Genomic DNA, 14,105 nt, shown 5'->3' on the forward strand with positions numbered 1-14,105 from the left:
GAAGAACGCTCATGGGTTCCCAAGAATGATATCCTTGATCCTATCCTGTTACAGACCTTCCACGCCAACCACCCAGACAGACCTGCCCCACGCCCTAGAGGAAGACCACCACGACGTCGGGGTCCGCGGCCCTCAGGAGCGGGCCGTGGGAGGGGGGGTACTGTCACAGACACGTCAGGTTCCACCTCACTCCTTTACCCACGCACTCAATCACCAGCGTACTGATCACCACCACCTGTTACTCATCAGCACTGCAATCACCACCACTACAAAACCACCACACTCACACACACTCACTGTCCGGTCTCGTTTGCACTACTACACATGTATGCTTACCTTAAGGACTCCCAACGACATACTTACCTGCTCCAGCGATCTCCTCCATCTCCTTCGTCTCCTGTTCTCCTCGTGTGCCTACCTGCCTGTGTGTGTGAGTGTCTCCGTCCGCTCCTTCCATTGCATCTCCCCATCAGCGTCTGCAAGACAAAATCAGGACAGTATCACATTCTCTCCCTCTCTCAAGAACTACATACCTGCTTACCATCACCCTTTGCTCTGCTAAATTGTGAATAAACTTACCTGGATTGCTTTTACCTCTGCCTCCGTGTCTCTGTTGTAACACACAGGTGAAGTGAATCCACCAGTCAAAACTTTTTTTTTTTTTTTTTTTTATGTGTTTTGCCTATTCATTTACACAACATCAGAGTTATGGGGGCCTGAAAACGCAAACTTTTGAAAACGGGTTTCAAAGGCCACATTCACACGTTGTCAATCCTGTATTTGAGTCCTTAATGTTATGGCATCATAGATGAGAAGTTTCAGGTTGTTTTTGTGAAAGATATGAAATTACCAATCAAAAGTGAAAGCAAAAAATAAATGTGTATGTAAGTCTTTCCACTAGTCTCCACCCATCGTCATGACAGCAGGGTATATAACGGACACGAGCGGGTGTTAGTATAAAATATCTATAAATATCACTGTAAGAACTTCTACAAGTGAGGAAACTCTTGAAGGTGAGCAAGATATTCTGACCTTTTTTAGACAGTGATATGCTATTATAATACAAATTGTAAAGCCTGTTAATTAAGTATTCAAACAAGCAAGTTAACCCTCTGGAGTCTGAGGCTGATTTGGGGCCTGGAGAAGTTTTGACATGCCCTGACATTTGTGCTTTTTTCAGTTGTTCATAAACATATTAATGACAAAAGTGTCATTACACTGTATTCAGCACAAACTAGGCTACCATAATATGTGAGGAACATGTATGTACATGTTTGTGTTTTTGAAGGAATAACGTTTATGCGTGGTTACTGAAAAAACAAAAAACTTAAGTCACTGATATAAGGCCAATAAAAGTATATTAAATCTGTGTTCACAAGACTTTTGGGTATTGAAGGTTGTAGACTAGAGTTTTTGCTTCAAAATTATGTAAAAATTATGCTGACTACTCTTTCATTTATAACAATATACTGATTTAGTTTTTGTAAGACACTTTTTGCCAAGAAACACGGTATGCGAGGAGGCGTGAATCTCCATGAATAATGGCTCATTCTCACCTGTGAAGACAAAAGAATTGAATAGTAATGACCTGAAAAGACTTGCATATTAATGAGGCATTTCAGTCAGGTAGGCTGTGAAAAAAAACTTCTGTGATGTCTCAAGCTCATCATGGTATATGAAACATACAGAAAAATTTTATTACAATATAAAATAATGGTTTTATATTATACTTTAAAATATAATGTATTTCTGTGATGCAAAGAGTCTGAATATAGGCTTTTAGTTTAAAAGCATGCACATTTGGAGAAATATAGGATTCTCATATGTTTATGTCAATTTTCTATACAGAGGAGTTATTTTTTATTTAATATTCATTGTTATCTCTATGAGCGCTGGTGTTTGCAATTCATACTGCAGCCGGAGGGCGCTCTGTGCATTTTAGTCCACAAATTCACCTAAGAAGAAGACGATATTCCATGAATGGTGTTTACCAATTCATACTACAGCCGGAGGGCGCTAAAGAAACAAAAACTCACTTAAAACTTATCAATAGAAGAAAACAAACAGGAATTTACTGAATGTCTTCCAGAGATCGCTAACCATGGCTTTTTCATCCAGATAAACAATTTTCAAGGCAATAAATACACGATTGAGATGATGAATGCATGTGTTGTCTCTGAATTTGCCTGTGAATAGCGCTGGCTCCGTGGGTGTGGCCGCATTAGTGGGTAATGAGCTGAATCACGGACTTCTGACATGGCTCTCTTTTCATACAGATTACATAAACACAGAATGTTTGTTTTCGATTTGACTTGCACGATTTAAAACCTGACATTTCAACGTTTTGTTAGACATAAGTATAAATTTTTTGTGATTAGCATTCACTAAGTTACACTTCATTTTCTGAGAACTATCAGATTGGACTTCGTTCAGAGGGAGATGAGAGATCACGCATCATGTTAGTTTTCTTTATTTTACAAAAAGCACAACATTTTGTTTTTACTCTGAGTGTATACAAATAAAAGGAGATATTCTATAGTTCCAATTGATGTATTACTTATGTCTCTATGACAAAAAATGACAGAGTATTTTAAGTCTGTTTTGCTGCAATGTGAAAAAAAACCTGCAAAACGCGCCGGCGCGTTTTTAGACCTCAGAGTGTTAATAGGAGCAATGTTATAATTTTGAAACAATGTTATATTGTTGAATTTGAAAAGCAGAAATTCAAGACCAGATTCTAGGGCATTCTAGGAGATTCTAGCTCTAATTTTATTAACACATTCAACTTTATTAAAGAAAAAAAAAAAACAGTAACAGTTGCATTACACCAAAGTAGCAGTTTTAAAAATAAATAAAAGAATGTCAATATTCAGAACACCAAGTCAGTAAACACATCAACAGATCAACATTTAAGCTTAAGAGTAAGTAACACTCTAAAAATTAAAAACACAATTTTTGGGTTATTTGGCAACCCAGTGCTGGGTTATTTTTGACCTAGCTTGTTACATTAACCCATTTGCCAGCATATTTTTGATAGTGCTGAGTCACACAGCTTCATATTGAAGTCTGTTCATTTTAAACATTAATGCACTCTAAAATCTGTTACATACATACAGGCACAAGGACAGTTCATATAAGATCATTTAATTAAATGACAAGTCTATCTTTGACAATCATAAAATGCTCAAAAACATTTAGAAGAGGAACTGGCAGCTTCAGAGAAAGAAACTGGGAAGAAAAATATGTCTGTTCCAGTTCAATGACAATCTCATGCTAATATTCATGTTTGCAAAGTTTAGGAAACAACTTTAGGAAAGTACGGTAGCAAATCTAAGATAAGGCCACAATCCACTCTGTGTGTTTGTTTGTTGTATGTTTGAAAAGTGTGCCAGTGAAACTATGCTGACAAACAAACGAGCAATTAAATACATGTTTTCATTGACATTTTATTTATTTATTTATTTATTTTTTAGATAAATAGATCAATGGTAATATTATCAAAAAAATTTGATATACCTTAAAAATTCCAGATTGTACTTTTTTTGGTGTCAAACAAAAACAGAAATCATCCTTCACAGACCAGGGCAGAGTTTCCCAAAAGCATCGTAAGCTTAAGCTGATCGTAGCTCCATTGCCACCAACACTTTACAATCAGGTCTCGTTTGTTAACATTAGTTAATGCATTAACTAATGTAGGGCTGAGCAAATATGGGTAGAACTCTTTACTGCCCTAGTACTTCAGAAATCCCTTTAAAAAGGTATACATGTGAATTAAACATGGCACAATGGCCATATCATCACAGTATGCTAATGCCTATCTAGGGCGAGCGATTCATCAATATGCTGATTGAGGACTGTTGGGACACTCCAGGCACAGGGTGGTTCTGTTTATAGAGACAGAGTCTTTTACACCTCAATACACCTCATCTGTACCATTTGCTTCACATGGCATATATGCTTTCAACTACCTGCTATGTATCTACTAGTGTTTTCTAACTCATGTTTGGTCTCATCTGACAGCTTATAAACTGAACTGAATGGTAGTGTAATTATGGGAGACATTGAAATATCCTAACCCTCTACAGCACAGCGTTGCCCTCAGGCAACGGAAAGTTTTCTTAAGCCCTATGTTTAGTAAATTTTTCTTTAAATGATAACAACCAATTAGAAAGGTCGAGAAAGTACCAAAGAACAGTTCAGTAAGGTGTTGGAGTCACTATCAAGCACCATTTAAAGGTGGGACGTCCTGTTCTGACACATGGTCACAGGAGCACATGGTGTGAGAAGGAGGCAATATTATTTGCTTTAGTAATCTTATTTAAAATGACATGAACTGCACATAAAAAATATGTGTGTATGAAGGTGTAGAGAAGCCTTTTGTCAGATTTTATGAAGTTTTTTTTTTATTTTGCATGTTCAGAAATTCAGTTTTTCTTTTCGTTGCCTCAGGGCAACGTTGTGCGATAAGGGGTACTTTTCGAGGAGGTTTTAGAGAATACCTCTCATTGGCCACAAAGAAGGGAAGATGCAGGGTTCCTGGGTGTGCAGGAACACCCAAAGTGATGTGCAAAAATTGTAACATATACCACTATGTCACAGCAGAGAAGCTTTTTGAAGCTTTTTGACTGCTTTTTGAAGTTTCGTACGCAGTGAAATCTTATTACATGAAGTACATTATATTGCATAGCACACTACATGATACAGACATATGCATGTATCAAATTCAATATATCAATGTCTTTCAAGTGTTTTTCCCTTTTTACTTAATGATTTCTTGAATTTAAAAAAAAAAAAAAATGATTTTGATAATAATTTTCTCTATGACCCTGTACCATTGTTGCACAACGTTGCCTCAAAAAAAAATATTTTGGGGTTGGGGGAGGGTGGGGGGATTTTTTTTTTTTAATCAATTAAAAAATAATTGGACAGTCATTAAAATGTCAATCATCACACTAACATACATTTCACTTTAGTTTTATAATTTCTTACACTTTTATTATTAGGATTGTTTCTGGTTAGTTTATTTTAACACTCTTTAATTTATTTTTTTATAATAAACTTAAATTATACAGGGTTACATAACCTCTTAATACAATAAAGGCTTTTACGGCCTCTTCTGCACAGCAGTGCATTATTTGTTACAACTAAGTTTTCTATATGTTGTTCCATTCTACTGTCTGTATATTTAAATATGTAACATAATAAATAACTTTGCCTGCTTTAAAGGGTTTAAGAATCTTTCCTTTTGTAACTGATAATGTTGAAAGCTAAATTGATTGTAACTTTCATTATCTAAACGTTCAGGTTAAACCCTACGTTTTCCTATCAATTCAAAGAAAGACTTTTACCTTTAATGAATAAGAGGTAAAAATAATGACAACTTTAATGGAGTCAGATTAATTATATTGGAGTCAGATAAATAACTGAATTATGCACGTCTGTAAGGCTTGATTTTCCTGCTAAACGAAAACTGAGATCAAGCATCCTGCAATAAAGCAATAAAACTCACCTAGAGAAGAAGATCTCAAAGAAATAGCAATTGACAACGCCTTGCCCTAACCCCAAAAGGACAATGCCTCCCCCTCCACACACATCCACACACACACACACACACACACACACCCTCCTTCCTTTCCCTTGACTCAAGTCACTGAAAATTCTTCAAGACATATAATGTAACTTGTGTATTTATTGTTCTTCCCTTTTTATGTTTGGTATCATTTTAAATGTCTCAGTGCGGTTGGTAAAATGGTCTCAATTTCACAGCAGTCACTGGTATTATGAAGAAGATTGAAAACTAAGGAAAATTCTGTCCTGTCTTTGGGTGGTGTCTCTTCTCCTCTCCCCCAAAACAGGTGTTGGTGTAATAAACATTTACGATCCTTTTGTTCTGGTCCTGGCATAAAAGGTAAAGTGCAAAGCAGTCAGGTGGGATCATCTGTAGCCAGAGGCCCCCACAGAGATGGGTGAATGTCTGAAGACATTCACACATCACTGTGTGTATATGCATTTCTTCAAGTAATTGATGTTATGCATTTATCATTTCTGAATTGGCTTCTAATTGTCTAACTGTAATGTAATTGGCATGCTACATTTTTACTTGACAAATAAAATGGTTTGTTCTGTATTATTCTTTATTCATTATTTCTAGTAGATCAAAGCGAAGGTATTACCTCAAATCTGTGTTCAGGATTGTTCATACGAAAGGTTTAATAGATGGAGCATGGGGCACATCCATTAAGTCCATTTCGATTTCTGACGATCACTGCTTTAAATAAGTTGCAGTTTTCGTAACTATATAAAAGCTATGCTTTTTGTTACGAGTAAGCAGAGCGCGACCGACTTAAAGGTAGATATTTACCCTGCATCCAATGTTTAAGGTCAGAACTGACGAGTTTGTGTCCGTGAGGAGCAAGTTGGCCAAAGTGACTCTTCTAAAGCGATACTGGGACTGCAGTGAACAAAATAATTGAAGATATAAGGTAATCAGAATAATCAAAAATCTAAATTAAGGCATAACTAATGATTAATTTCTAATTGGAAACACAACCTAAGAATAAGAATCATTTGAAATTGGAGTCAGATTAAATGAGTGAAATTAAGTGAACTTAATAGAGACGCTGAAAAGGCATACACGCGTTAACCTTCACCCAGGCGCGTCGGATTCCGTTTTTGGGCCGATGCGGGGTTCCTTACAGTCATCCTTCAACTGCTTTTTGTTTCTGATTATTGGTTCAAAATAGCAGCGTAAGCTTCCAGCCTTACACTAACATGATATAAACAATGAATACATTTATTTTTTGAGTACATTTAATCTTTGTTAATGTTACTTAATAAAAATACAGTCATTCATGTTATTTATTTTTCAATAAAGTATTAGTAAATGTTGAAATTAACATAAGATTAATAAATGCTGTAGAAGTATTGTTCATTCTTAGTTTGTTAACTAAAACTAATGTTAACTAATGAAACCGTACTGTAAAGTGTTACATACAGTCACTCCTTAGTTCCCTCATTCTTTAGAATAACAGCTATTCAGTTCATGATATTATATAAATAAACCTAATTATTTAGGATGATATAATTTTATCAAACCTATCAAAAAATAATATAACACGAGGCCACAATTTTTGAAGCTCTTGTTCTTGTAAATCATGTGACATTATGAGCCGGAGTTATGAAACAGCACTGACCACATCCTTTTTAACCTCGTTGTCACAGTCTAGTTTGTCTTATTATATGGACATGCTTTTGTTCTGTTGTCACTTTGGAGTTTGAAACATATAGATATACATTTTTGCCCTTAATGTTTTAATTTTTCCTAGAAAGTCTATGCATTTATACTACCTTCTGTTGTTAAAAGTTTCCAGAAACTTTCTAGATTTTTTGGAAACTTTCCAGGATTTTTGAAACCTGTAAAATTATGTTTTGTTAAGCACTGTGCACGCTGACGGCACGTCCAATTAGGGCAGAAAGACCTGTGAGAAACGGGAGGAGAGACAGAAACTATGGAGAGAGAGAAGCACACACACACATTTGCACCATATAATACAGCCTCGGGCGAATGAGAGAAAACTCCACCCTCCTTTTATGGCTTCTTTTATTCTCTATTTTAAAATGTCAATAGAGCAAAGATGAATAAATGTCCTCTTTTTTTTTTTCTTCACAGACTGGGTATATTGGACAGAAGGCAACAGCATCAGAAAATTTGCAGACATGTCTACCAACAGGTTAGAATTTCATGCTTTTGAAAACTGCATAAATGCTTGAGACAGTAACATTTTTAAAAAGTCCCAGGTGAAAAAATACTATAGTAATTTATAGTAAATACTATAGTGTTTTTGAACCATACTATAGTATAGTTAAAATCAACTTGTTGTGGTAATTCTATTGTTGCTGTAGTAACAGAACAACTATAGTAATATAAATAAATTACTTTACCTGAAAACTGTAGTTTTCTACAACTATATATTATACTACAGTACACTAGAGTTTACTGTAGTAAAAACTAAAGTATACTACAGTATTACAGTTTATTATAGTTAATACTACAGTATGCTGTAGCATTCATCAAAAAGTGTTGTAAATACTATAATATATACAGTATACTACAATTTACTATAGTATAGTTCAAAAACACTATAGTATTTACTATAAATTACAACATTTATTTACTATAAATGATTTACTATAAATAAAAACAGGGACTCTATTGAGAGAGACTAAATAACACTGCCAAGCTGCGTTATTTAGAGAAACTGCTTGACATAAACAATAGGGGTGTAACAATAAATCGATATAGATCGATACATTGATCTAATGTCTAACAATATGATGCATCGATGCAACGCGCAAAAAAATCGATACCTGTGGGCTATTTATAGAGGCACCTCTTCACATTTTCACACAATTTCAGTCTATGCATTATCGCCAACGCATGCATTCTCGTTTAAACCAACTTTCAAAACTTGTGAAAGATACTCGGGGCAGTAGATGGACCTGTTACTACCCGATCGAGCCAGTGCTGAATCTTCACGAAAGTTTATCATTTCCGCGTGTATAAAGCGAGCATACATCTCAAACAGTGTCTGTAATCACAGCACTGGAGAATAGAGCGCTATGAATCGTTCTTCACAGACACAGTAACTGAAATTTAAAACTGTTAAAAGAAAATGCTCAGTAAACTGCTGCAAAGGTGCACCACGCGCTGTGCTTCAAGCGCATTTGGTACTATTTGCACATGTAAAGTAGATTTTCAAAACTCTTAGTACAAAGCTCACATGGCGGGTTCACACTGCACAATTTTACCCCTGATGAGAAAGCAAGATACAGGGTAGTTATAGACCAGAATATCATTATTAGACACAAGCCTTAGGATTATATTAAATATAAACAAATCACAATCATTTGCTTCACCAGCCACAACAGTAGCACATTGCAAAATGTACCCAAACTCTCAGACAGAGTTGATTCTGAAGTCATGCAATGTGAAACCCCTGTCGCCAATCCATTATGTGCGATGTGCGCACAGCAGGGACTGAATGCTACACCAGATAGTCGTGCAGTGAGAAAACAACAGTGATCTGACGACTTTGAAAATTGTGCAGTTTGAACTCGGCATTAAATGCACTAGTATTCAAAAGAATATAGGTACTTCTGTCTCTACTATTATTTTGCTAACGATGCCATTATTATTATTATTATTTTTTTTTTTTTAAAAAAGGGCCTATATGATTTCAATTTACATTAAATATTTGTATTTCTGATAATTTCTTATTGCTAACATTTAAAAAAAAAAAAAAAGTTATTGGTTTAATATTAGTTTAAATGTAAGGGTTAGTTCACCCAAATATGAAATTTATGTAATTTATCACCCTCATGTTGTTCCACAACCGTAAGATCTTCGTTCATCTTCAGAACACAAATTAAGATATTTTTGATAAAATCTGATGGCTCAGTGATGCCTGCATAGCAAGATAATTAACACTTTCAGATGCACAGAAAGCTACTAAAGACGTATTTGAAACAGTTCATGTGACTACAATGGTTCAACCTTAATGTTATGAAGTGACAAGAATACTTTTTGTGCACCAAAAAAAAAAAAAAAAACTTTATTCAACAATATTTAGTGATTTCAAAACACTGCTTCATGAAGCTTCACAAATCTTTTGTTTTGAATTAGTGATTCAGATTGTCAGAGTCACATGATTTCAGCAGTTTCTGAATCACTGATTCAAAACAAAAGATTTGTAAAGCTCTAAAGCAGTGTATTGAAATCGGCCATTGTTGTGGCAAATTTTTTTGTTGTGAGTTTAACTTTATTGTCAAGCAGCAAAGTGAGATGCGAGCTCCACATCTGAATCTCTCTAGCCAGGGCACAGTTTTTATACATTTTTCTTATCTCTTAAAACACACCAAAGTAGTATCATTGGCTGGTAATATTCACCCTTACATTTTTCCCATATTCTCACTTACAGGGGCTCTCCCACACCTCTTTCCCATATACTCCCCAACCTTTCCACCTCAGTCATTTCAGCAAAATAATTGCAGGTGTTGCTTATGTAAGAGATAATTTTTCTTAGTAAGGGTGACCAATTTCCAACTACTGTTCATCTTTTTACTTAATTTCTCATGGTCCTTCTGCCAATTGATGGTCAACCCTTTTCAAAATATGCTTAGTGGTCAAGTTAACTTCTCAGACACATCTGACCCTTACAGTTACATAGGTCAAGAGGCCTCAAAACACTTCTAGCTTTTATAGTAAGCAAATTCTACAATTGTTCTCTGTAGGATGGATAAAATACTCCATCACCATCACTAGATATTGTTAAAAAGTCATTATTATTATTATTATTATTATTATTATTTTTTTTTTTTGGCGCACAGAAAGCATTTTCATTGCTTTATGATATTAAGGTTGAACCACTGTAGTCACATGAACTGTTTTAAATATGTTTTTAGTACTTTTATTGATCTTGAGAGGTTCGATGGCTTTGCTCTCAATAGAGGCCTCACAGAGTCATCAGATTTCATCAAAAATATCTTAATTTGTGTTCTGAAGATGAACGAAAGTCTTGCGGGTGTAGAACGACATGAGGGTAATTAATGACGTTATTTTCATTTTTGAGTGAACTAACCCTTTAACACTGTATTTTAGAAAACAATTCATAACTGGGGCATTGGGGTGCTCATTGGCACCCGTCCAGCTGGTGGCGCACTTTAAGCAACCATGTATGTTGATGCTGTTGATAAAATATAAAATGACATATAGGCTATAGATGCTGCTTCTTGTTGTAAATTGATCATTGGTCAAGTAATTTTATTGGTAATTTAGAGAAACAATTTACTTGTTCAATTCAGTTGCTGTAACATTTCCAGATGTACAAACCTCAAACTTTAAAGATGAAAGTCAAACAATCTCTTCAAATCTAAACTAAAATATAATTCAAACTATTAAAATTATTCACAATTCAGTTTGTTTATTTGTATAGCTTATATATATATATATATATATATATATATATATATATATATACACACACACACACATATAATAAATGTGTTATGCTTTAGGATATTTGACTGGATTTAAATGTCTAAGCAATCTAGAAAAAAAAATAATGTAACAATAATGTCTTGAATATTATTTCCAACATTGCAGATATTCAGCTCAGCAAAGTACACGCGTAATGACAGGTAAGAACAGTGTTAATAAAATAAGACTACAATCAAATCTGTTTAATATGTATTAACATGTTATAGTTTTTATTTATTTATTTATTTTATCAGTATTCAAAACATTAATCACTTACCAGAGTGTCTTTTTCAAATAGAGTCTAAACCTGCAAGAAAGATTTTTCTCCTTGGAAAAACAGGAGATGGAAAAAGCAGCAGTGGAAATACTATTCTCAATAAAGAAACATTCACAACTGAATCTTCACCTGAATCTGTAATAGCTGGATGTCAAACAGGAGTTGAGATGGTTGATGGAAGATCAGTCACAGTTATTGACACACCTGGATTCTTTGACACACATCTTGATGAGGAATTCATCAAATCTCAGATCATTAGGTCCATTATTGAATGTGCTCCAGCTATCGATGCCTTTGTCATCGTTCTAAAAGTTGAAAGGTACACACGACAAGAAATGGAGATTCTGGATAAAATTGTTGAGTGCTGTGGAGAGAATACCTTTAAACATGCAGTGGTTTTATTCACTCATGGTGAAGAACTAGACGGTCAAACTATTGAAGAATTTGTGAAGAAGAGTTCAAAACTACAGGAGCTTGTCAATAAATGTGGAGGTTGCTGTCATGTCATTGACAATAAACACTGGAATGACTGTCACTTAGGGTACAGGAGCAACAAGGTCCACATGAAAAAACTGATGGAGACCATCGACATGATGGTGCAAGAGAATGGCTGCTACACCAATGAGCTGATGTCACAAGCAGAGGAAGACATTCAAGAGGAGATGCATAGTATGGACACAATTAATTTGTCTCCGGAAGAGAAGCGTGAGGCAGCGAAGAAGATTGTTTATAAAAAATATCTCATTAGGTTTGCAGGAGTGGCTACAGGGACACTGGTTGGTGCTTTTATGGGCATCGGTGTCGCAGTGGTATCTGTTGTGGCTTTACTGAGAGCGGTTATATTGACAAAAGTATTCAAAGAAATAGCCACAACTGCAACTGCAACTGATGTAAGCACATTAGCGGGTAAAGCAGCAGTGGCAGCAACAGCAACAGGAGCAACAGCAGTAGCAACAGCAGGAGCATCTGCAGTAACAGCAGCAGCAGCAGCAGGAGTGGGAACAGTAGCGGTGGAGGCAGGGATAGTAACAGGAGCAGCAGCTGCAGGAACAGTAGCGGTGGAGGCAGGAGTTGCAGCAGGAGCCGGCATCGGAGCAGCAGCTGGTATAGGAATCGCTGCAGGTGTCATATTAGGAGCTGCAGCTCTTGCAGGAGCTGTTGGAGGAGGAATCACTGGATACAAATCAACAAAGGAAGCTGATTCTCTGTTTGATGCCATTAAAATGGCAGCTAAAGTTAACTATAAGAATGCAAAAGAGGTTATTAGTAAGGTGGAACAACTCCCTTCTAATGTTTATAAGAAGATTCAGTAGAATTTCTTGTTATGAATGAATGAAATGCAACAAATTGCTGTTGTAAATTCAATATTTTCATTTATATTTTATATAACATTCTACACTGTCACATGACAGTGGCACCTGCAGCTGTACAGACCATGCATACCATGGCCGCTCATACTGAAACAATTTCCTTACAGTTTAATTATATTAACATAGACTGAATCAGTGATACCAATCATTAATTAAATATCCATTCTTGCAAGTTCGGTTCTTTCTCTCCTGTAAATTGGCCAGACGCGTTTGCAATACAGTCAGAATCGATTTGCATTTGTTCAGACCGCACTCTCACGCCATCATCTGTAGCGATTTGCTCAGAATAACCAATAGGGCTGGGACAATACGTTGATTCTCGATTTGCAATAAAAAGAATTTGGAGTGATTTTAATATTTTTAATGTATCTCCATTCTCTCTCGAATCGAAACGGAGCTTAGATTTAAACAGCAGATGGCACTGCGTGCTTTAGAAACACCCGTACTCTTCCAGTACGCTTCGTTCCTTTACACACACCACTTAAACCATAAATAATCATTCATAAAGTTTGAAACGGTTGAAGTGAATTAAAAGGGTGTATTTACATTAATCTCGCATCTTAAAAGCATTCTGAGCTGAGGTGCAAGTATATTTAACCACTTTCATGACTCAGCTGAATGCTCTTCAGCACTCTTCTTTGTGAATATTTGAATGTATAGTTAAAACTAGCCTACATTGCCATCTGCTGTTAAAACTAAGCTCAGAATTGACCCAGAATCATTGCACCATGAGTACAGAATCAATGTATTGTCCCAGCTCTAATAACCGATAGTGTAACAGAGCTGGATGGAATATTTGTACCTGCAAGGTTAATTTTTGGGCCAAAGTACAGCAGAAGTAAAATGAGGAGTCATGTTTTATTAAACTTCTTATTTGGGCAAGCAAAGATGGCTATCTGGTTGTCAAGAAAAAGTAAATTGAATGATGAGGGATCAACTGATGCTATTTCAATATTGAAGGGATTAATAAAATCCTGTATTAATATAAAGTATAGTTATTATGAGTTAATAAATGATCTGCAGATGTTCAAATATAAATGGGAAGTTAATCAATGTATTTGTAAAGTTGACTCTGAAGAAGGCTTGCAAATTTATATTTGAGTAACTACATTTTGTAATAAAGAGACCTTAAAAGTCAAAGTCTCTCTCTCTCTTTTTGTTCTTCTTGTTCCTCTTTCCTTCAGTGATTCTGCTTGTTCTCATCAGATATCCTCAATAATGCTCAGTCATCACTTAATTATCTCATTAACTTCAATGTTTCAGTGTTACATTTAACAGCCTGTAGTGTGCACACTGAGTAGTGTTCATTTCATCTGAGCTAGTCCATGTGGAGTACACATGGAAACTGAGGACAAAACTTGCTGGGCCCAAGGTGGATAGGCCAGGTCAAGCCCATTTGGGCCCCACATAGCTGTGCTGGCTG

The 14,105-nt window shown here is 35.6% G+C and overlaps 1 protein-coding gene across 1 annotated transcript; it reads left to right on the plus strand.

Annotated features, from left to right (window-relative positions):
* The first annotated feature begins 762 nt into the window (after positions 1-762).
* LOC125264352 (GTPase IMAP family member 7-like) lies at positions 763-13,763 on the plus strand. The gene is made up of 4 exons (XM_048183605.1): positions 763-1,013; positions 7,670-7,730; positions 11,162-11,196; positions 11,334-13,763. Exons 2-4 carry the CDS (start codon positions 7,717-7,719, stop codon positions 12,623-12,625), a joined length of 1,341 nt encoding a protein of 446 aa, XP_048039562.1. The 5' UTR covers positions 763-1,013; positions 7,670-7,716; the 3' UTR covers positions 12,626-13,763.
* The last annotated feature ends 342 nt before the right edge of the window (positions 13,764-14,105 follow it).

Source organism: Megalobrama amblycephala, linkage group LG3, assembly GCF_018812025.1.
Source record: "Megalobrama amblycephala isolate DHTTF-2021 linkage group LG3, ASM1881202v1, whole genome shotgun sequence".
In the NCBI taxonomy this organism is placed as follows: domain Eukaryota; kingdom Metazoa; phylum Chordata; class Actinopteri; order Cypriniformes; family Xenocyprididae; genus Megalobrama; species Megalobrama amblycephala.